The sequence below is a fragment of the Malaya genurostris genome, chromosome 1 (genome assembly GCF_030247185.1).
Source record: "Malaya genurostris strain Urasoe2022 chromosome 1, Malgen_1.1, whole genome shotgun sequence".
In the NCBI taxonomy this organism is placed as follows: domain Eukaryota; kingdom Metazoa; phylum Arthropoda; class Insecta; order Diptera; family Culicidae; genus Malaya; species Malaya genurostris.
The window spans coordinates 38,351,178-38,375,844 of NC_080570.1; the positions used below are offsets into that span (position 1 = coordinate 38,351,178).

The window sequence follows — 24,667 nt, forward strand, 5'->3', positions numbered from 1 at the left end:
TCAAAGTCGAATATTTATAGTTCGAAGGTCATATTGTGCATTTGATGGGACCAAAACGGTGTTTTGTACTAAGAGCTGCTACAACCACGCGATACAAACGATCGGTATAGGCTTCAATTAATGCGTTTGAGCCGTGCATTACGAGAAGAACGGCAAAGAGGTGATAAAGTTATTCTCCTGCATGACAACGCTCGGCCTCATGTCGCAAAAGTCGTGAAAAATATTTGGAAACACACCCGCCAACATACTCCTGACATTGCTCTTTTTGACTACTGGTTGTTCCGACTCAGGTAGCACGATCTGGCAGGTCATCGGTCATCTAAACATGGACCACCATAGTAACCTGTCACATCAAAAGATGGCGCCATTTTATTACAAATAACTTTTGTGAAGATACCAACCTTCAAAATATGACGCTAGATATATGATACATATGATAAAAGAATAATTTTGTCTCGCTAATTTCCCGTTTCGTCAAACGATGTTTTGATGTGAGTTTTTGAATGTCATTTCCGTGCAAACCCAAATTGTATAGTTCTCACTATTCTGTCCCTAAACTCATCACTTTTTTAATCTACCGCACCACAGTTTTCTTTTTTTTTTTTGTGGAACGTTTCAAATCTTTCGCACTTTCTTCTCTCATCACCTCTTGATTCCGTTTTACTACAATCATAAAACCGACCGACGCGAGTGGAGTGGAGCTCGGTTCGAGTCGTTTGTCCCGCACCTCGACGACTCGAGCCGATGCTCGGTCGTGAATGTTAATTTAAGAATTCTTCGAATGATTTCAAGACACCGGCCAGCGGCTACCCGGGGGTGATGGACGACCTGATCTTCAGCGGGGCCGGATCCGGTTGCCGGGGAGATGACGAAGACGAATGTACGCCCCCGTTCGAGAATGGCAGCGGTGACGATCTGATCACTCCGGTTTACGTGCCACCGACTAAGCAAACTACTCCGGCCGGTGGTGGTGGTGGTGGAAGGACCGGTGGACGACGAAAGGACGAAGGTAAACTGTGCGATGACGAAGATTGTATGCACGGGTCCGGTTCGGGTGAAGTCACCGAAGTGTTCACGACTTCGACGGCTAAGAGTTCAGGTGAGTGGTTTGGTGAATGCGATGTTCTTAAGCTTCCGAGTGTAACGAAACGGTACTTTTTTTTCAGAATCGAGCCCGGATGTGACGTACACGACGGTTGATTTCGACAAGAAAACCGAAGGAACGACTACGCTACTAACTACCCAAGGCAAACCGGAAACGTATGTGCCGAGTGAGACTACACGCGAAATGGATTCGACTAGCAGTGGAACAACGGGCTATGGTAGCAGCAGTATTGGTAGCAGTAGTAGTGGCGGCGGTAGCAGTAGTATTGGAACTAGTTACGGAACAACGGTTTCCATTGGTACCACCGGAACCAGTAGCGGTACGACCAGTGGAACCAGCAGCAGTCGAACTACTTACAGCACCGGTACAACGGCAGGCTCCTCGAGTACGTTCGGATCGACGACGCAACACCAGCCACCTTCGGATACTACAGTCAGCTATCGGGATCGCGATCGTGATCACATCCGAGAGACCACTCTAGCTCACACACCGTCGACAACGGAAGAAGATGAAATTATCGATGTACGAAGACCGGACGACGAAGATGACTCCGAACAGGAACACAAAATTAATGCTGGCCGTCGTCCACCACCGGTAAGGGTTGTGGAACCTCCAAATCCGGAACCCGAGCCACCGTACAATTCCCATCAGCCGGCCTACAATCCGACACGGTTGCCGAAGCATAAAGGCGGACGTATCAATTCCGAAGCCGAAGAACGTACTGCCATGATCATCGGTATCGTGGCGGGAGCTTTGATTGCCGTGATCTTGGTGATTCTGTTGGTTCTGTGGATCAAATCAAACGGTGACCGATCATACAAAACCGAACACGACAAAAGCGGTCTCTACGGGCAGGGTCCGAGTGCGGCTCTGCTGGGTGGATCGCACACCAATACGCATAACTCGCAATACAATACGCACCAACAGCAGCAGCCACACCATCAACAACCGCCGCATTACAACGGAAGCGGTATGGGTGGTGGCCATCACAACAATGGGGGCAGTACTATGCCCTTGAATGGTTCGTTGCGACACCATCACAACGGTGGTAACGGAATGGGTGGCGGTGGTGGTGGTGGTGGCATGGGAATGGGCAGTGGAGGCAGTGGTGTGGGCAGCATGGGTTATAACGGAAGTGATCGGGGCAGTATGCAGTCATCCGGTGGAATGGGACAACCACCGAAAACGAAAAATCGCAACTCCAAAGACATCAAAGAGTGGTACGTCTAGATCGACATCCAGTTCCCAAACAAACCAACAAACAAAAAGTCACACACAAAGTAGAGACGAAGAAGAGAAGGGTGTTCAAAAACAAAACAACAACACACGACACGATCGCACGCATCAGAGACGAGATATGTTTATATTTGCTGTCTCCGTGAAGACACGCGCCAGACATGATTGAATTTTGGTTTTTTTTTGTTTGATCAAAAAACTATCATTGATTGATAACTAACTGTAATTGATCAATAGTGAACATTGTGATGAAATGAACAGAACAGAAAAAAAAAACAAAACTAAAAATAAGATACATTACCTATCGCCGGATTATGGTCGCATTCGTTAGCGCAAAAGCTGAGTTGTAAATAGCGAAAAACCCCAAAACAAATTAAGAACACACAAACATTACCACACAACACACAAATAAGTCACGCAATGCTCGCATATTTGAAGTAAGAGTAAAAAGTTACGAGAAACCAAAAGAAGAGAAAAAACAAGTGCATGATCGGAATGAGAGTGGGTATGTGTGTGTGTGGAGATAGCAAAACGGACACCAAGTGAAAATGTGTGTAAAACCAAAACAAAACAAAAAAAAAACAATGGTGTGGAAATGTTTTTTCGGGGGGAGAAGAAATCGAAAGATTGATTGATTGTTATCCAAAAATTTTTAAGTTTTGAACCGTTATTGAATATTTAGAGAAAATGTGTAGGTGTGTTACTAAATTAAAAATCGAAACTTGTATCGTCAGTTATTTGCCTCTAACAATTGTTGAATGATTACGTTTACGTTCTATCGGTTTAATGACTTCAAAAGAGTAACGCCAAAATGGCCCATTTCGCGGAAAATTTAGCGGCGAGAAAGCTTCCCGAACTAGCGCGAACGAACGGACGGCGTTGATATCTGTGAATCAGTTAAAAGCTACTGATATTTGTAAATCTGTTATGTTACCTACTGGCCGGGCAGACCCTGTCAGCTTGGAGCGAAGTCAATCTTCAGTTCAGCAATGCCATTGCGCATCGCAGTTTTGCTTCAAACAAAAGTGATGGCATCAGCATTGGAGAAAAAGAAAACGAAAAGTGGACAACGATGGAGAACGTTATACAAAATCAGCAATTCTAATAGTTCTAAATGTTATCTAAAGAACTATTAAGATTGCTGAAATATTGAGATTGCTGAAATATTGAAATATTTGAGCGATGCCATCATCATCCAGCTGCTGGTCGTTCGCATTCGAGAAAAATACACCGAAATGTGAGCGACGCAGAAAAATCAATTATTCGGCCAATCTAAGGGTTTCCCGAAGGACCACTAGAATTATTCTTCTTTGCAATAGGCAAATCGGAAGTAAAAATAATCCGTTTAGAAAAAAATCTAATGAAATAATCAGTATAGTGAACCGTGCGGACTGCGCATTAAACGAATGCAAGTAGAGCCAACATTCAGTTGCTTTGAAATCCCACAAGTTATGACGGTTTCATATAGGAAATCTTTCCCAATGCTTCAAAGCTAATATAGGCGGAACTTAAAGCAGTTATTTTGAAGATATAAAAGAAATGTGGGAACTTTGTAATTTTTCGTCACTGTTTTGTTAGTTCTGTCAGTAAAATTTATCTAACATTTTTTTCCGATAGATGGCACTCTATCATTTGTGTTGCTAAACGGTGTACGACAGTAATGACAAGAAAATGTTCGACCAAATTCACCAATTCAATCGATCACAGGATGGCAAGTCGATAGCCGATTTCAATTTTCTAGTTTGCGCGATTATAATTTCCGCTCTTTAGAATAGTTTCTGTTCAGTATTTATTTCAATATTCCTTTAATTCAAGCTTTAAACAAAAACCCAATCTCAAAAAAGTACGGGTGTGTAATGTCACAGATATAACTGGATGTCGTGAATACGAATAAAACTGACACAACTTCTTTACACTTTCGAATTCGAGTTGATAGTTGATTGATTGTGTGAATTGCGACACTTTCCCCCTTTCCACTACTAAAATTTTCAACGATTTTAGACGTCGATTATCTCATTTCGGATTTGCATATTTCATTGAAAGAAACTATCAAGGTGCTGTACAGGATGCATTTCTGCCTTTTAGAAGGACCAAATTGTGGAATTCTCTACGATATTTAGCACAGTTCGGAACATTTATCTCGAACGATTTTCGAAAAACCCAAGCAAAAGTAAAGAGTTTTCCGCGTTGTTTTAAAATTTTCAGAAAACTTAATTTTTGAGTGGTTTGTGGTTATCTCACACTGTTCAAAATATTATACTAAATTCCTGATCATATTTTTGATGAAATAGTGAAAGAATTATGTTGCTGCCATTAATACAAGTCGAGATATTCACGATTAAGTTCTGCCCATTCTTCCATATGGCTAATTTTGAAAAGGCGCCCCATAGTAAAGTAAGTCGTATTCACGACAAAAAAAAATTAGAGAGTTGTATTCAAGACACGACCGAGCACAATAACATTAAAAATGGAACGTTTCTAGGGTTTTGTTCGTATGGGAATGGAGATTTAAGTATGCAAACCGATCCGTTGGCAAATTAAAACATTTTCAAGCTTACAATATTAAAGCTTTGGAATCATTTAAATTAGGAAAATCCATTAACAAATCATCGAGGAACAAGCGCTGCAAATTAGATCCGAAAAATCTATCGCCGATAGTTCTAAATTGGCCTGATAGTTACCAGAGAACCAGAATAAAATACTCAATTCAAACCAGTTTCCAATGCTATGCAATTTAAATATGAAAATGACGTTATCTCATAAGTTTAAGTTAAATGTTTCCGAATCGATTGGTTTTTGAATTATATAAATCCATCAACAAATGACTGAGTTACACACCAAATCATATTTACGGATATCGGTAAAATTTTACTGACTTTCAAACAGCTGAACAGTCAGTAAAAGCCCGTTTTACTGCATGACTTGTAAAATTCATCTCAACAATGAACTGTCAAAATTTACAGCTTCATCACTTAATACCGAAGTTTGGTGAATTTTGCGAATAAATCACAAAAAAAAAACAAATTTTGATTTAAATAATACAATTAATAAGAATCAGCATGAAAAATAAAACTCAGATTTTTCTATTGGTAGTTTAGATTTATTGATGGTATTTACATGTGAGGTGAAACTTATTTAAGACGACGCACAAATGAGACATCCGGTAGAAGATGGTTACTTTTAATGTGCCGTACGAGCACTTCAACGTAACCCGGAACTGTTTTCCGGTAATTAACCAGATGATATACTCGTCGGAATTTTGCGTATCTTGCTAAAACGTTAGAAAGATCCTTCACCTCTCCATCCCCGAGCAAGTCTAGAATATTGTCCATTATCTGGGAAAAATATTTTTAATATTTAAAACACCGATAAGTTCTAATTTTCACCACTCATAGTTTTTTTTCTAACAACAAAATAGCGCGATGCGACAGGCTTTTTTTTCACCGAAAGCTGTCAGTAAAAATCACAGAATCTTAATTTATTTACTACTGAAAATCGGTGAAATTTTTACTGAATAATGTAGGTGTGATGACGTTTCAATGTTTACAAAATACAGCAGTGAAAAAACAACTTTTCACCAAAGTTATCGTGTGAATTACCGACAGCTGGTGAATGTTTTACCGAAGTCGGTAAAATGGAATAATTTTACATTATTGGCTTTCAAACGCAAAACTCAAATCAACACCACGCCTGCTATGTTTCACTTTATGGACCAAGAAATGTTAGCAAATTATCACATAGAGCAATTTAGGAATCGAGTATTAAATGCGGAAAAAGTTACTAACATAGTAATTTTTCCTTAAACAAACCTACGGAATGGGTAAAACTTTTGCATTCATTCAACTTTTGCATAAAAAGTAAACCTTTAATTTCTTCAATACTAAACTATATTCAGATAGTGATTCTAAGTGAGGTTATGTCGGCAATTTTCGTAATCAAAATTAAAGGTTTCAACAACTACTGGGTGGAATAATCGACAAGACCAATTATTTCAGAGCGGTGTCAACAAGTAAAGTCAATATTATCAATCTGTAGGTCATTCTGAAAGCAAAAAACTTAGATTTTTTCTCAAGCCGAATATTAAAAATATTGGTTGAAATTTTGATTGATAGAAATCAATGTTTTCTCCCTAATTACAACAGAATATTCTTTGATTATTCGCATTTCAACTACAAATAAATAAAAATTCACTGGAGAATAAATATTCCTATGTATTGTGACAGCTTCATTCGAACACATCATCGTTTGAACAACAGCACCATCGACATGTCGAACTGTCGTTAGAAGGCCAATGGTTTTGTAAAAATAAATTTTACATATCAAAACCGTAAAAAAAAATACCGCGAATCAAAATTTGAGTTTGATGTATATAAGGATTGTATTTCCAGATTTCAATGATGGTTAAAGGCTTTTTAAAACAAGCAGTTTTCAAGGAGTTAGGAATTAATATGATCCTGACTTTCCGTTTTAAAAGCTATTTTCAACTGGTTTACTAGAAGCTTGGTGTGTTTACTTTACTTAGTTGATGCCAAACCCAACTCAGTTTCCACCGTAACTGCTGTCAATCCGTTTGTTTGAAGCTAGTTCCGAAACTAGTTTCAACATTGTTGAACTGAAATTGAAGTCAGTTTCGGACCTGGTTTTTATGTCAGGTTTGCTAAGATCCCCGTTGCTACGTGCAAAATCAACACAGTTACGTGAAACCAGACCCTGTCAGCTTGGAGCGAAGTCAATCTTCAGTTCAGCAACGCCATCGCACGGCATCACATTCAACATATGTCAATTGTATGGGTGCGCAACCCTGCTATTTTGACGCGCACGAATTTGACATTTTTCTCCCCTACTTCTATGTATAAGATTCGATGCGGGCTCGTCTGGGGGCGACATGCTCGCAAAAAAGGATGTTGCCAATGATTTGTTCGGGAAATGTGAGAGCTGGATATCTTGTTAATATGATGTCTTTGGTGAAACTAACCTGAGTCAGTTTCAGTTTTCTCAAGCGAAAACGACATTAGATACACTTACCTCAACAAGCGACAGTAAGATTTGGGCAGCACACGCATCAAAGCAAAATGTATTGAGCCCTGATAATGGAATGTACTCAACTTTTCTGTGAATTGGACATTCGCGCTTGTTTTCACTTTGTTTTCATGTTTTCAACCTTGATTTGCACTGTTTTGACAACTGGTCAGAATTAACTGCATATCCAAAAAGTCATGGCTTCCTAAGCACATCAAGGATCTACAAGAGGTGCTAATAATAGGTGATTTGACATGCATTAGGTAAGTTTCATGGCGGTTCCTCAAAGAAGGAATTTATCGAGCATTAAAGGTTGATTATTTCCTAAAATTATTTTTCAATAATGACGAGAATTTGATTTTTTTAGTGTGGATTTACTACTAAAACACATGTCAACGCCATTCGTTCGTTGCCCTCTGCGTAAAATTCTGTTTCAGTTATTCAGTTGACAAAAAAATTCTAGTTATGGGAAACCAGTAGTGAAAGAAAACCGATGGAACCTATTAAGAATTGTTACGCTCTGTATAGAAGAAAAAAACTTGTGATGGCATCATGTAAGGCTAGGAGAGAAACTCACAAAACAAAATAAGAAAAAAAACAAGACATCTAAAATGCAAATTGTTCTTCTGCACAAATTTAAAGCTATTGAATAAGTAAAAACCAACTGACGGAAACCGCAAAAGAACTACCACGTATTTTTTACTATTATTAAGATTTCCGAATACTCAGAATCTATATTCACAGTTAAAGTAAACAAACTCGTAAATGTTCTCTTTCGTTTTCTGTTCTTTTGAGTTGGTTTCCTTGCTTTAGTTTCGCATGGTTTATCCGATTCGAAGCCAACATGTTTTTTGAATGTCCTTAGGAACTAACTATCTACCAACGAACCGCTCGCGATAAGATTGTCCTTTGAATCTATGTACGACACAATCACTATCACCTAAGTAAGACGTGAAAGTTTAATTCTAACATTTTTTGCTATAACAAAAATCAAGAATATATGTCAACTCTAAACCGCCGGATTTTTTTTTGTGTCGAGGTAAAAGAAAAAAACTCAAACCGTACTTACTAATCAAAACATATTTGAAGGAAAAACTTTATAACCCTCTAAATAGCCCCTCGAAGTTTTCGCGAGGGGATCTTCTGTCAAACGAAAGCAACCCTACCGAGAAAAAAAAGAAACGAAGCAAAACAAAAAAAAAAAAGAATCAAAGCCCAAAATCGAAATTTTTAAAGCACATTTTTGCCCTGCAGCAACCTTAAGCGCACCCCTCAACTAAGTCAAGGATGTACACACGCACCGTTTATACTTTATTTTTTTGGTCTAAATAAGAAAACCCAGAAATAGAACAATCAAAAATTCATTTCCCTGTCAGTAAGAAATACGCAAGTGCGAAAAATCTTTCCGCTGTTAAGCAACATTTATATTCAAAGAAAAATTTAAACAAAACGCAAGCAAACTCACATAACCTAGCCAAAAAAAAAACTGCTTGAAAACAAACAAGTTGTAAACCGAAACAGTGAAAACAAAAACACTTACGACAGCAACAACAAATTAAATAAACGTTTTCTCTTTCTCTCTCTTCTTATGAAACCCATACAAAACTAAGAAAAGAATCCAGCAAATAATTAAAAATTTGAAGAAAAACTATTTCAATCAATTCTTATGCTCTGCTAGAAGAGAAGATGCGAAACAAACAAACAAAAAAAAAACGAAACGATGAACTCAAATCAAGCAAACAAAACGGCCGAATTTTCTTTCTCGACCATTGGCCGAACCGAATCGGCTGTCCACAGTTTTATTTCACGCTTCGGTGACAGAAGCAGCAGCAAACAGCAGATCAGATAGACAATTCTACCAAGCGACTTAGGAATTATACGAACCTTATAAAACAATGGAACAACATATCAGTTTTTATACCACGACTACTAGGGAGAAGTTAAGGCATGAAAGAGGTACCTCGCTCCTCGCTACAGCGCAGCACAGTGAGATGAATGGCAAATCAAGGCCGATTAGTGAGAAATCCGCAAGAATTCCTGTCGAACGATGAAACAATCAAAAAGGCTAAACATTTTCCAACATCACATCATTATCATCTGTCAAAAACTGTCGACCTGTGTTTTTTTGTGTTCGTGGCCATTAGTTCTCCAGACTCCATCCCTCTATCCCGGCATCCCGGTATCAGTATCAGTAGGACACACTCATCCTTAGATAGGTAAATTGATCAATTTTTCCCCCGTTCCCTCCAGTCCTCGCTTACATACCCGATTCTAAAGGAACCCCGTGTTTCCAGCAGCAACCAAATACATCGAATCGTTTGTCACATTCCTCCTTATTTACGGATAGAAAAAAGCAAAACAAACACATACCTACATGCATACATACATACATACATACATACATACATACACAGTCAAACAATACACACGCAGGAACACGTGATTGCATTGTGGTAGTAGCAGAACTAAACCAACATTACACAAGCAAAAGCTACATTAGATAAGTTCTAAATATGCGAATGGAAGGATTTGACTGAGACTTTAGAAATACTCGAAAGGCTAGAGGTGTAGCAAATATAGATAAGCTTACAGTAGCGAAACAAAATATACCGAGACGGAGAGAGAGAGACGATGACCCGGAAGTGGTGGAATAGACCATCATAAGTTAGGAGCTTTTCTCAATACAATTCAAACTATTCAAGCTATTCTATAAAAAAAAACCCGAAATAAAAACATTTGAATTGTACAGCCTGAAGATATCAACCGACCGACGGTTTAACTTTCCCGGTCCGAACCGTAATTCCCCGCACTCGAAAAGCTCCAACTGAACCAGGAAAGGGACGACAGCGCGGAATCGAACAACTTTAGATAATGGACAAACATCATGTTATATAATTTAATAAGCTGTAGAATTTGTAAAAAATAGCAAAAACCAAAAGAAAACAAATGAAAACAATAATTATTGATAACTAACTAGTGCGATTGATCGTCGAACGGAGAGGTCACCGCATGTCATGCGGAGTTGTAGTGAAGGATGTAGGACAGAAAAGGCAGGACAAAACAAAAACCACATCAGCTACGATTACATCCCCATCGCACATACCATTACTAGAACGAGAAAGAGAATAAACTAAAAATGCTAGAAACGACGACGAAACCCTTGCGATCTGATCCCTCCCCCGAACCCGCAGAAAAAAAGCAGCATCCTCGAAATAAACAACAACAAATACACAAACAGAAGGAAAAAAAAACAATTGAAGCATTCAAGGCTGGACTCTTAAAACTCTTCTACATAATAGCATATTTATGGCCAACAGCATAAGTAAACTCACACTATTAGCGGAATCGAGCAGAACAAAAAATAAGAAAAATGACAAACCACAAGGACTTATTTCTTGTTAGCTGTATAGGTTGATGTTATCTAAAACAAAACAAAACAAACAAACAAACAAAAAAATAACTACACAAAAAAACATGGAAAATAAACGAGCATAAACGGAATATTGTTTCGGTTCCTGTTTTGATATTGATTTATTTTTTCGTTGCTGTACGATAGAGATTAAGCGAGAAATAAGTTGAAAAATGACAGCAAAAAAAAATGAAGAAAAAATAACGGTAATATAATGTTTAAGGTACTAAAGAAAAAAATGTATATTTGAAGAAACAAAAAACTGCAGTTTTGTTGCTGAAATAAAGATTAAAATTATACTTCCGTGTTTGAATTTGATAAAAAGAATATCTCTTGATCAGGGGTTCCCATCCTTTTTGCGGGGGTCGACGTAAACGAAAACTGACTATGGGAGTCGACGAGGTCTAGAAATCCACCCCCTATTGTTTGATATAAGTTGTTATTTAAAATATTCATGCCATGCCGAAGTTCGACCATAGGTTCTAAATCATTCCTCTTGTCTTCTTGTCTTCCTATCTTCTTGTCTTGTTGTCCTGTTGTTAACAAATTTAATATCTGTTCTTTTTTCTATGCGTCGTTTTGCACAAACTTTATTAGAGCGATTAAGATTGACAGTTCTTTTTTTTTTATTTGTTCAGAAACACATTTGTCGCCTTGGAAATAAGCTTTTTCTAACATTCAGTAAAAAACGCATCGATTTAATAATAATTGAAGAATCGATAACGATTTTTATAGTAGGGAAATATATTTCCTAATGAGCGTGAAGGGGTTAAGGTGGCAGTTCGATTTTTCGGAAAAGCATTTTGGTTGGTGAATGAGCTTTGGTCGGTGGGAGCATTAGTCGGGGAGTTCACATTAGTCAAAATAGCCTAGAGGACACCACGACGTAAAATACACTGGTGGCGTGATAAGACAATTTTGGTTGTGTTGGTAATTTTCTCACGGAAATAGGTATGGCGTGCCGGGATTCAAGCATGTAAACATAAACAAACGACCATTTCAGATCGGGATTCCACTTCTAAGTTACTCCATTTGTCGCGCAGCCTGGCGAATCTTTGGCACTAATTGAAAATCTGAACATTTTTTGCCGCGCTCAAAAGAATATTCAACGACGAAATTTCATAGTTTTTGCCTTTCTCATATAGAAAGGTTATGCAATCACTGTGAAAACCGACTATTGAACCGAGGCCCCAAGGGCCGAGTGTCTTATACCATTCGACCCAGTTCGTCGAGTACGCAAAATGTCTCTGTATGTGTGTTACGTTTTTTTGCACTAACTTTTCTCATAGATGGCGCTACCGATTTTCACAAACTTAGGTTCAAATGAAAGGTCCTGTGGTCCCATACCATGAATTTCATCCGGATCTGACTTCCGGATCCGGAAAAATAGGGTAAAGTGTGTTAAAAATTTTACACCAATCGACCTCGAATCTTCTCCAATTGATAGTTTTTATCAGTAGACGGTCAAACAAACCGATTTCGGTTATTCTTTTAAGAATCGAAGAAAATTATTGTGAAGAATACCACAGTATTATATATGATAACATAGTATGATTGATATGAGAAAGGTTTCATTACACCACTAGGTGAATTAAAACAGGTTTTTTTTTATTTTTTGTCGTGAATACGACTTACTTTACTATGGGGCGCCTTTTCAAAATTAGCCATATGGAAGAATGGGCAGAACTTAATCGCGAATATCTCGACTTGTATTAATGGTAGCAACATAATTCTTTCACCATTTCATCAAAAATATGATCAGGAATTCAGGATAATATTTTGAACAGTGTGCGATAACCACAAACAACTCAAAAATTAAGTTTTCTTAAAATTTGAAAACAACGCGGAAAACTTTTTACTTTCGCTTGGGTTTTCCGCGCAAGGATGACGATTTTGAGATAGTCAGGCACATATCTTCAACTGAATGCGTATAAAAGGGGAACCGTGGTCGAAAATCGATCATTCGTCATCTAACACTCGATGTGGATAGACGAATAACCTACTACGACTAATTTCGATTTTGTTTATTTTTTATTCGCAGTTGTCTACCTACCCAAGCTATGGGTAAAAACCGCCATAGATCCGAGAAGGATCCAAAGGATGCTAAGCGTCTGAAGCCAAGTGATGTACAGGTAAACGACCGTTTGCTGAGTAAAAACCAATATGCTGATCTGCCAGTAGATGTCGAAGAGGAACTGCAGAAGAAGGAAAAAATGCCGCCTTTCTACCTGAAGGGCTTCCCACCAACTCTACGCTCGGATTTCAACACACTGATCAGCAAAGGACTACAGGCAACAATCCGTTTATGTACTGAAGGCTACAAAATAACTGTTCCGGCTTTGAACCACTACAAAGGAGTGGAATGTTATCTGAAGCAGACAAAAGCGGAATACTTCACACACGATATTGCCGCCAACAAACCTATGAAGGTTGTACTTCGAGGACTACCCGACATGATGGAAGCCGAACTAAAGCAGGCACTGTCGAAGGCTGGACTAAAGCCTTTGATGGTGTTTAAAATGAAGCGACATAATACGGACAAAAAGTTTAGAGATCAACTGTACCTGATTCATCTGGAGAAGGGCTCCATCACCATGAGTCAACTGAAAACGATTAAATCGTTATTTCACATAATCATCGAATGGCAAAAGTATAAACCGGTACATCGGGATGTCACACAGTGCACGAACTGTTTGAACTACGGCCATGGAGCGAGGAATTGCCACATGAAAAGTCGGTGCGGGAAATGTGCCGAACCACACAATACCAACGATTGCCTACTAGATGACATCGCTGTAAAATGTGTGAACTGTGATGGCGACCATCCATCTACTAGCAAATCGTGTCCCAAACGTGCTGAGTTCACAAAAATTCGACAACAGGCGTCCCGCAAACAATCAACGCGCAAGAATGTTCCACAGAAGGATGAAGTTAATTTCCCACGGCTCCCACCGAAGAGGGATATTCCGAATTTGCCGCCACTTCCTCGCAGCAATCCAAAGACTTCAGCCGCTGGATCTCAAAAAGAATCTTCCTCAAGAATCCCTCCTGGATGGGGCAATAATCAACCACAAGCAAAGGATGACTCTGGTGATTTATTCTCTGCTGAACAACTGATCGTCATTTTTGAAACAATGACAACAAAACTACGAAACTGCAGAACGCGGTTAGATCAAATCAACGCCTTAGGCAAATTCATCATCGAATATGCAATATAATGAGTTGGTTATAGTAAATTGGAATGCTTGCTCACTCAGGAGCAAAACTGCTGAATTGTCCGACTTTCTTCAAGAGAAGAATGCCGATATTGCTATTTTAACTGAAACTCATCTTAAACCTGAAATTTCTATTTTTATTTCCAATTACAGGATTCACAGGCTCGACAGGGCAACTACCAGAGGAGGGGGAGTAGCCATTGCCATTAAACGATCCATTCAGCACAGGCTTCTGTCAGCCTTTAAATTGCAACTCATAGAAGCCATCGGAATTGAGATTACAACGACGATGGGACCCATCATCATCATTGCAGCGTACTGCCCCAAACAAACAAATCTTCGAGATGGTACGTGTGCATCATTGAAGCGAGATCTGGCTATGCTCACTCGACGACAGAACAAATTCATCATTGCTGGGGACCTGAACGCACGGCATGAGCTGTGGGGAAACAGAAGACAGAATCGAAACGGATTCGTACTTGCCGAAGACTACGAAGCTGGACAATACAACATCTTCGCTCCGGATCAACCAACGCGACTTTCCAGATCGGGAGTTCATTCCATTTTGGATATATTCATCAGCAACATCGCCATAGACAGCTCTCCGGTTGTCTTCTACGAGCTCTCTTCTGACCACTTTCCAGTAATATTGACGTTGGGATCTTCACCAGAAACAGTGCCTATTCAACCTCGGAGGAACTATTATCGCACCGATTGGGTCCAATTTCAACAAATCGCCGACCAACTTATTAATATCGATTTGCCACTTGATTCCCCGATGGAAATCGATGCAGCCCTATCTTCCTTCCAGCATTCAATCACAGTCGCTCGTGATAGGACAGTTCCAGTACAACATATGCCGAGTTCCTCTCTTCAAATCGACAGTGTCACCAAGAAACTCATCCGACTTCGAAATATCTACCGGAGGCAGTATCAACGAACTGGCATCCTAGATAGGAAGACTTCTTATAACAACTTAACTAGGATAATCCAGGAAAGGATATCTGAGCTTCGCAACAGGAACTTCCAGCAAAAGCTTCGAGAAATTCTCCCACATTCAAAGCCCTTCTGGTCCTTAACGAAGGTGCTTAAGAAAAAACCGAAGCCTATTCCTCCTCTGATGTCACCGCAGGACGCAGCTGAAGGAATACCTTTAATCACACCAGTAGAGAAGGCAAATGCGCTAGGCCAGCAGTTTGTGTGTTCTCACAATTTAGGACTTAACATTGTTAGTCCATATGAAAGAGCCGTTGCTGATAGCGTAGCTGAGGTTGACCAATCAGACAGCTTGGTTCCTGAGGAAAGTAGAGTCACTGCGAATGAGCTGTTGGCTTTTGTGAAAAAACCCAAAAATATGAAGGCCCCCGGTTTCGACAACACATTCAACATTGAGCTGAAACATTTGAGTATTCGCTCATTTGTCTTCTTAGCTAAAATTTTTAACAGGTGCTGGGAGCTTGGTTACTTCCCTTCAAAGTGGAAGTTAGCTAAAGTTATCCCAGTTTTGAAACCGGGGAAAGATCCTTCCCTTTCCAAGAGCTATCGGCCCATCAGCTTACTCTCTGCCCTATCCAAGCTGTTTGAAAAGTCAATACAAAGGCGAATTCTTGCTTTCGCAGATGAGCAGGATATATTTCTGGAAGAACAGTTTGGGTTCCGGAAAGGAAGATCCACCATCCACCAACTCACAAGGGTTAACAACGTCATCCAGCAAAACAAATCAGTGTCCAAAACGACTGCCATGGCAATATTGGATATTGAAAAGGCATTCGATAATGTGTGGCACGATGGACTGGTGTTCAAACTGCATCGGTATAATTTTCCCATGTATCTTATTAAAATTATCAAAAATTATCTTGCAGATAGAGCATTCCAGGTCTCTCTGAATAATGCACTTTCAGAAAGATTTACTATTCCTGCTGGTGTACCCCAGGGAAGTATCCTAGGTCCCATTCTATACAACATTTTTACATCAGACATCCCACCTCTTCCGGGTGGTGGTGTTCTGTCACAATTTGCTGATGATACTGCCATTCTTTACAAAGGTCGTGTCATTAATGCTCTGAAGAATAAACTACAGACAGGTCTGGACGCTTTAACGGAATATTTTACAAGCTGGAAAATTGTGATCAATGCAGCAAAAACTCAGGTCATCTTGTTTCCACATTCAAGATCTCCAAAACTTGTTCCATCAGACGTATGCAGAATACGATTCGGTGATGAGGTCATTCAATGGTCCGATGAAGTTATCTATCTAGGACTCACCTTTGACAGACATCTGATATTCAGGTCACATGTTGACAAAATCGTTCAAAAATGCAGCATACTCATTAGGTCTCTGTATCCGCTGATTGGTAGAACATCTAAACTGTGCCTGAAGAATCAGATGGCTGTATATAAACAAATCATCTACCCCGCAATTGAATACGCAGTCCCTGTTTGGCGGGGCTGTGCACGAACACACAAACTTAGGCTCCAGCGCATTCAAAGTAAGATCTTAAAGATGATTCTAAATCTACCCCCTTGGACAAGGACTAGTGAAGTACATGAGATTGCTTCACTGGATATACTAGAACAAAAATTCGGACAATACTGCACGAAATTTGAAGAGAGGTGCTCAATCTCTGAAATACAAATAATTCAAAATTTGTACGTATTAGGTTAGGGATAGTTATAAGTAGGTAGACTTTTTATAAATAATTAAAATAAATATTATGATTAAACATTAGTATGTAAAACAAGAGTAACTAAAACACCTAATATTAAGAACGAATCGTATGAACAACAAAGATGAAAGGCCAAAGGGTCAAAACACTTGTACTGTAAAATGTTGATGTAATACACAAAAATAAGATTAATAAACAGATATTTATGCATATGCGAAAATCGATCATTTCTTTTCGTGCGTTCGATGGAAGCAGACGTCGTGGGAGTGGAATCATCAACCAGCAGCGACAGAGAATGCACCTTCTGCGTGGTTAATAAAAACCTCAAACGCTCAGGTCGCATCTCTCATTCGCTTGCTGGCCATCGAGGCGCGAGGACCAGCCAGCAGCAGCAGCGGGAGTTCAACTTTCCACCAGCAGCGAGAGAGAATGCACCTTCTGCGTGGTTAATAAAAACCTCAAACGTTCAGGTCGCATCTCTCATTCGCTTGCTGGCCATCGAGGTGCGAGGACCAGCCAGCAGCAGCAGCGGGAGTTAAACTTTCCACCAGCAGCGAGAGAGAATGCACCTTCTGCGTGGTTAAAAACCTCAAACGCTCAGGTCGCATCTCTCATTCGCTTGCTGACCATCGAGGCGCGAGGACCAGCCAGCAGCAGCAGCGAGCGTTAACCAGCAGCGACGGAGAATGCACCTTCTGCGTGGTTAAAAACCTCAAACGCTCAGGTCGCATCTCTCATTCGCTTGCTGGCCATCGAGGCGCGAGGACCAGCCAGCAGCAGCAGCGGGAGTTCAACTTTCCACCAGCAGCGAGAGAGAATGCACCTTCTGCGTGGTTAATAAAAACCTCAAACGCTCAGGTCGCATCTCTCATTCGCTTGCTGGCCATCGAGGCGCGAGGACCAGCCAGCAGCAGCAGCGGGAGTTAAACTTTCCACCAGCAGCGAGAGAGAATGCACCTTCTGCGTGGTTAATAAAAACCTCAAACGCTCAGGTCGCATCTCTCATTCGCTTGCTGGCCATCGAGGCGAGAGGACCAGCCAGCAGCAGCAGCGAGAGTTAACCAGCAGCGACGGAGAATGCACCTTCTGCGTGGTTAAAAACCTCAAACGCTCAGGTCGCATCTCTCATTCGCTTGCTGGCCATCGAGGCGCGAGGACCAGCCAGCAGCAGCAGCGGGAGTTCAACTTTCCACCAGCAGCGAGAGAGAATGCACCTTCTGCGTGGTTAATAAAAACCTCTGTATAGCTTCCGGCCGAGCGGTGGCGGAAGAGGAATAACGAAGAGGATGTTTCTTTCAGTTCTATACGGAGTAATACTCTTCAATTCGGTTTCTCCATGTACTTGAGTTTAATATCACGAATTTCACCTTCACACCTTTCACACCGACTTTACATTAGAATTGGAACCTTTTAACTTTCACCGTAAATTCTGTGCAGTTATGTTACAACCATAGTATGTTGAGTTATTTCTTTAATTTGACTCGTAGTTCTATTGCATACTCCACTAGTTTGTAAATCTACTCACAACACTTCATGGTGATCTCGTCGAATATATGTCTCAACATTTACTTGTTTACATTAATAAAAGAAGTTATTCTTCAACACATACTTCTGTTGTCGTATATTGCCAACCCTAATTCTTCAACACATACTTTTGCTGTCGTGATTTATCAACACTAATTCTTCAACACATAATTTTGTTGTCGTAATTTATCAACACTATCCTGACACGAGCAATGGTTGTGTCTAACTATTTTGTTCTTCTCGCCTATGAGTATCAAACACTGCACATGAAACTGTTAAATCTTTTCCCATTACAGCAATCTTTCACTCACTTCTTTAGATGCCTTCCAAAGACATTATTTCTTACTTGATTTTGAGGTCACTTGATACTTGAACCTCACAATGCACACTATGCATACTCCTACGGCTTGCTGTATTACACTCCGAACTGAACTAACTACTAACTTGTCTACGGGCCGACGCCCGAGACTAACGGATATTTTCCGCGCACTCTGAGACTGAACTACTCCCTAACTCTTCCCAACTAGGGGTTTTTAATCTCCTAACACTTACTTTCGGGTGAAGCCCGAAGATTTTAGTACAAGCCGAGCTTGTGATTTCAAGTAGAAAGTTCATCCGACTTTCTCCCGAAGTTCTATCGAGAGCCGAGACCATTGTCACTATGCCAATGACAGTGACCGGTGCCCGTGAAAAAACATTTTTGTTATTGCTCGTCGCGTTTACGCTGACGCGAAGGCTTGACTGAAAGGTGACGAGTTTTTCCTTCACGACTAGGTTGCTGTTCTTGCAATGTCGTTATTCCTTCATGGCTCCCTATTTTATTCACAATACTAACATGTTCGAAGGAAAATTTGCTAAGGGCGCTGCACCTCAAACGCTCAGGTCGCATCTCTCATTCGCTTGCTGGCCATCGAGGCGCGAGGACCAGCCAGCAGCAGCAGCGGGAGTTAAACTTTCCACCAGCAGCGAGAGAGAATGCACCTTCTGCGTGGTTAATAAAAACCTCAAACGCTCAGGTCGCATCTCTCATTCGCTTGCTGGCCATCGAGGCGAGAGGACCAGCCAGCAGCAGCAGCGGGAGTTAAACTATTAACCAGCAGCGAGAGAGAATGCACCTTCTGCGTGGTTAAAAACCTCAAACGCTCAGGTCGCATCTCTCATTCGCTTGCTGGCCATCGAGGCGAGAGGACCAGCCAGCAGCAGCAGCGAGAGTTAACCAGCAGCGACGGAGAATGCACCTTCTGCGTGGTTAAAAACCTCAAACGCTCAGGTCGCATCTCTCATTCGCTTGCTGACCATCGAGGCGCGAGGACCAGCCAGCAGCAGCAGCGAGAGTTAACCAGCAGCGACGGAGAATGCACCTTCTGCGTGGTTAAAAACCTCAAACGCTCAGGTCGCATCTCTCATTCGCTTGCTCGCCATCAAGGCGAGAACCAGCAGCGACTGAAACTGGATTCTGAGTCTGTTATTGGATCTAAATTTAGGTCTTGAACTCAGGGTCCAGTTCTCTATTCCAGACTTCTATTCGGTTCTTCTTAAAACCATAATAATACTCCTAAAGAATTATGCGGAATTTACTTTACTGTACCTCTATACAACCCATTTTTGTCGTGAATACGACTTACTTTACTATGGGGTGCCTTTTCAAAATTTACCCTCTGAGAGAGTGATAAGTTTCTGATCGTGAATATCTATCGTTGTATCTAATGAATCAACATAATACTTGCGACATGCCGACATGGAAATATGATCACAATTTTATGATAAAATTTTCAGTTTTGAGACATAGTCTCAAATAATTCAAAATTAAACTTTTCTGAAATGTTTGGTATAAACGAGTATCAAAGAGGATAATTCATAAGGCGCGTTTGCCTTTCTCGTATTTTTAAAGCTCATAGCTCAGTGATCTGTGAAAGGATTTATATAATCTAACTACCAATAGAATCGAAATTTTTCAATTTAAACGTGTATAGCAAAAGCAATGAAGTATTTCAATAGTACACTATTGAAAAACCTGTCTCATTTGCTCCATGTCAACACCAGCCAATCAGAACGCGTTCTAAGGAAGAGAACAAAATATCTGCTGCTGTACAACAAATCGTCCGGGAAAAATGTTCCGAAAAGTGGTGAATATCACAGTGAGTTCCTCAATTTGGTCCTTGTGAATGCTAGAAACGAATGCCTACAGCATATTGATAGTTTCTTTCAATAAATTATGCAAATCCGAAATGAAATATTCGACAATAAAATTCTGTATGCGGCTATTTTTATAGCCGTTAGGACCGCCCATTAGTGAAAAAGCTACAAACGAAATCACATAAAAGGAAATCTCTTAACAAAAATTCAATCAGTTTGGATTCAATCGCCACTGCGAGCAGATGTGTTTTGTGTCGTCTGCACGCTTTCGACAAGAGCGATTACGTCACAACTGCCAGTCATTAGCATTGGGAAAAAACAACGGTGGAGAGCATTGCACAATATCAGCTGTTCTAATGGCTCTAAAAGTTTTCTAAAGAACTATTAGGATTTGTTGTTTGCAAATCGTAGGGAAATATCCTCAGTTTACTGCAAATCAAGAACAGTTTGCTTAGATTTGTGCACTTTTCGCTGTGTGAAATTCACAGTAATCGAGATCAAGTGAAGCGTTCTTTGTTTTTGCGAAAAATGTGAAAAAGGGGAATGCGTACATAATTCATACAATTGATATTCGGAAGTGTTAAGGAACATGTCAGTTGTTTTCGTATTCACGACATCCAGTTATGTCTCTGACATTACCCACCCGCCTTTTTTATCCACAACAATTGAATTTTAATTCCATATATCTCAGTTGATTTTGCAGAAGGCCGTAAGAGCAAATGACAGTTTCGTTTTGTTCACTCTCTCTTTCGATTATTGTGATGTGATTAAAAAGATTTTCTTGGATTTCACAGTCGAAAGTTTCGGGCATCTTTCTATGCAAAGAGTTAAGTGATAAAAGTGTAAACCGTTGGGTAATTAATAGAAGAGAAAGTGAACAAAGAGAAACCGACGACACGACCTGCCACTCGTATAGAAAAACTGTATCGCAAATTTAAGTACCCCTCAGTAACTCGTAACGTCAAAATGAAATCACCGTTTAAATATTTAAATTGGCAACACAAGTTATTGAATTATTGATTTTCAATAACAGCTACCATGGCTACTATTTATAAAGAAATGTAGAATGTAAATAAACGTGGAAGTGATGTGGTTAATGTTACGGGGATTAATCCGAAGTACTCCGTCCGACCGAAGTTGGTTTTCTATTTGGGGACACCAGTAAGGCCAAACTAAATTTGGTGGCATTCCTGGAACTGGTAGCGGATATGATGAAATATGAATATGATACTGACGCAGATATATCCCAGTGCTTGATTGAAGCAAATATCATGTAAAAAATAGAACTATTCTGAACAACATTACTTGAATAGTATGGTCAGATTATTAGAGTTACACTAAATCAGAACATGGGTGTAAATATTGGTATAAACTTTATGTTGTAACTAACATGACTCATGTTGATACATTCCCAATTTCATATATAATCAAGATTTTCCAAAATTTTTTAATCGTTTTGGTATAATAATACCAACAGAAAACTAGTTATTTCATGTTAAATATTGAAACAAACGCATACATTTTATTACATGTAAAGGGCAATTAACAATCTTAGTAAAATGGACATTTTGCACAACGCAAAAGTAATTTTCTTCGCTGTCGTTGAGCGAAAATTTAAAAAGAACTATTAGTTTGTTGAGTACATCTTTTTAATTAAACTAATCGTCGTTGTGCAGAGTGCAGATTGAGAAACAAAATTTAATTGTATAGAGAAATGTACTGAAGACTTTACTTTGTATCTGTAGTGACCTTTAAGTATTTCATTTTAGGCGGGTGATTGATCTTTCAGCTTAGTAACAGAACTCTGGACCGGCCAGCATTACTACTCTTCCATCGGCTAAAAATCAGTAGTAACGAAGAAAATATCCCACCAGTTGTACTGATCTGTAGAATTGAAATCCTGAGTACAAGGCACTGGTGCGACTGATGTAGCATTCGTGAAAATGGGCTTGTGGTAGTTTGATGTACATCTTTCGCCTAGATGCAAATTTAGAATCTTTCAGATCCGCTACGTGGATTCTACCGATTAAAAATTAGTTGAATTTCCTATTCAATCTCTGTCCAACCAGACTTAACGTACCTGATACAAGCCCTTCCGATATTCCGGGATCTTTTTTTCAAATTGTTTGTTTATATATTCTAGGGTCTCTTGGTAACTAGCTCGTAGCAACTTAAACAGTGTTGCTCAATAAGATTATTTTTAACATTATCAAGGGGTCGTTAAATTTTTGGTAACTGGCGGTAAATCATCAACGGACAATTTTATTGCTAATTTTTCTTCGGAGTGTCTGGTCGTGTCGTCGGAGAAACTGTCACTTGCTCTTATAGCCTTCTGAAAAATCAACCGTGATATTTATCTAGTTTGAAATTGTTGACTTAATTATTTGACATAAAATTTCAACGCCCAATATGCAACGTCAAGTCGGGTCATACACGCTTAGAAAAAGTTACTCAAAGTTTGAGTACTAGTTACTCATTTTCAAATGATACATGGAAACGTCAAAAATTGAGTAGTTATCATCAATGATATTGAGTAACTCCTACTCTAAATTTGAGTTTAACGCAATAGCTCGTTTTTTTTGTTACTATTCGCAAGATCAGTCTAGAGTCTAGTTGTAATAACCATTTGTAGCAACAGGTTGTATATTTTGTTAGTGAGATCGCGTATTTCGAGGGTGAGTCGCTCAACACAAACGGTGTTGTGTCTGCAAAAACCGGAATGATAAACTCCGTGTTGTGCTTTAGAATGAAACCGAATATGCTCAAATGTCATTTATGAGGAATAAGTGTATGATTGGTGCCTGAGCATAACTGACATGTATGTTAATTTGCGATTAACACACTACTTCAAGCAACCACCACTTGATATAGTATTGAGTTCAATTACTTAATATTTTAATACAATACACTCAGAAAAGGAGAATTTTTTTTTGCAAATTTGGTATTTGTGAAATAAATTTCACTCAAAATTTGAGTGATAGTTACTCTATTTTTGGTACATGTACAAATAAAGTATTACTCAGTAAATGAGTAGATTTTACCCAAATATCGTTTCCAGTGGAAGAACTCAAATTTGAGTAACTTCGGAGTTACTCTAAATTAGAGTTGTTCCACTTTTTCTGTAGATGAGTGAGATCTTACTCATTTTTGAGTAACTATTTTTAAACGTGTACAGCTCTCAGTTTGACGGTAAAATTTCATGATGCCATTACTTCCTTGAATATCTGTTCAAATTAATTTCAAATTATAATATCACCCTCATTCTTGTTTACGGCCGTATGCGATACGTTCGAAAGTATATCAAATTCGTATTCTCGTTTACGTTCGAATCAATAACTTTTTTAAACATCGTACATGCATAAAAACAACGCCCAATCAACTTTAAACTATCAGTTCTGTAACAGATTTGAGTTGTAATTGAAAATCTTTGAAATCATTTTTTTTTGTTTTTTTCACTGATTTTGTATTATCATGCTTGCTTACGTCCGTATCGACCATACGACGAACACATGCTTTCGAACGAATGCGAACAAGCCATTCTTGTTTTCACTCGAACGTGTACGTACGCGACTCCTGTGCAAAAGAAGGATCGGCAGCGCAGGTAGTTGTTTTTAGGAAGATTCCAAGCATCAAGAAAGTGACGAATGCTACATAAGAAGTAAATATCGTACTTAGGACCAATTTCATTCATGTCGGTAAATGAAATTTTCAAATTAAACTTCATGCAAAGTAAAAAAAGCTTTTAAAATAGCAGTCCAATCAGTAGTATCGGCGAGAAATATGTTGCATTTTTCTTGCAATTTTGTCATGTTTTCGATAGTCTCCATATTTATTACATTGGTAAAATCATGCATTCAATGTAAATGTAAAATTTGATGCGTTAAAATCTGGAACCGAGCATATATTCGAAGGCTCGCCAGAGAAAAAGAGCATTTTACTATACTGCTATGCTTTCTAAATGTTCTATGCAAAACACAAATTTATGATTTGATTGCAAATCACCTTTAGATTCAAAAATAAATTTGTTGGAAATCGGTTAAACTTTTTTCAATGTGTTCGAACGGTTGATTCGCAACATTAAACTGACGAATCGAAACCACGGCATTTCGTCTATTCGTCCGTAAACGAGAATGGGGACTTTTCGTTCGCACGAATGATATACAAATACACGTATCGTTTGAAGCTAAACTGGCATACATTCTAGTGTTTCGTATATGGTTAATCACAAGAATTGAACTGATTTCATCAAGGCTTAGCATTTATTGGAAGAAATTTACTGATATTTGAATATTTTGTGGCAAACGAGTCGCGTTCGAATTCATTCGAGTGAAAACGAGAATGGCTTATTCGTATTCGT

At 39.3% G+C, this 24,667-nt stretch overlaps 1 protein-coding gene across 4 annotated transcripts in view; it reads left to right on the forward strand.

Annotated features, from left to right (window-relative positions):
* The window catches only part of LOC131437600 (neurexin-3), a 297,301-nt gene extending 286,291 nt beyond the window's left edge, over positions 1 to 11,010 (forward strand). For all 4 annotated transcript variants that reach the window (XM_058607059.1, XM_058607077.1, XM_058607068.1 and 1 more), the window contains 2 exons: positions 793 to 1,099; positions 1,167 to 11,010. In XM_058607059.1, the coding sequence (XP_058463042.1) occupies positions 793 to 1,099; positions 1,167 to 2,335 (1,476 nt within the window). In that variant the 3' untranslated portion in view covers positions 2,336 to 11,010. The remainder of the gene's footprint in view (positions 1 to 792; positions 1,100 to 1,166) is intronic.
* The last annotated feature ends 13,657 nt before the right edge of the window (positions 11,011 to 24,667 follow it).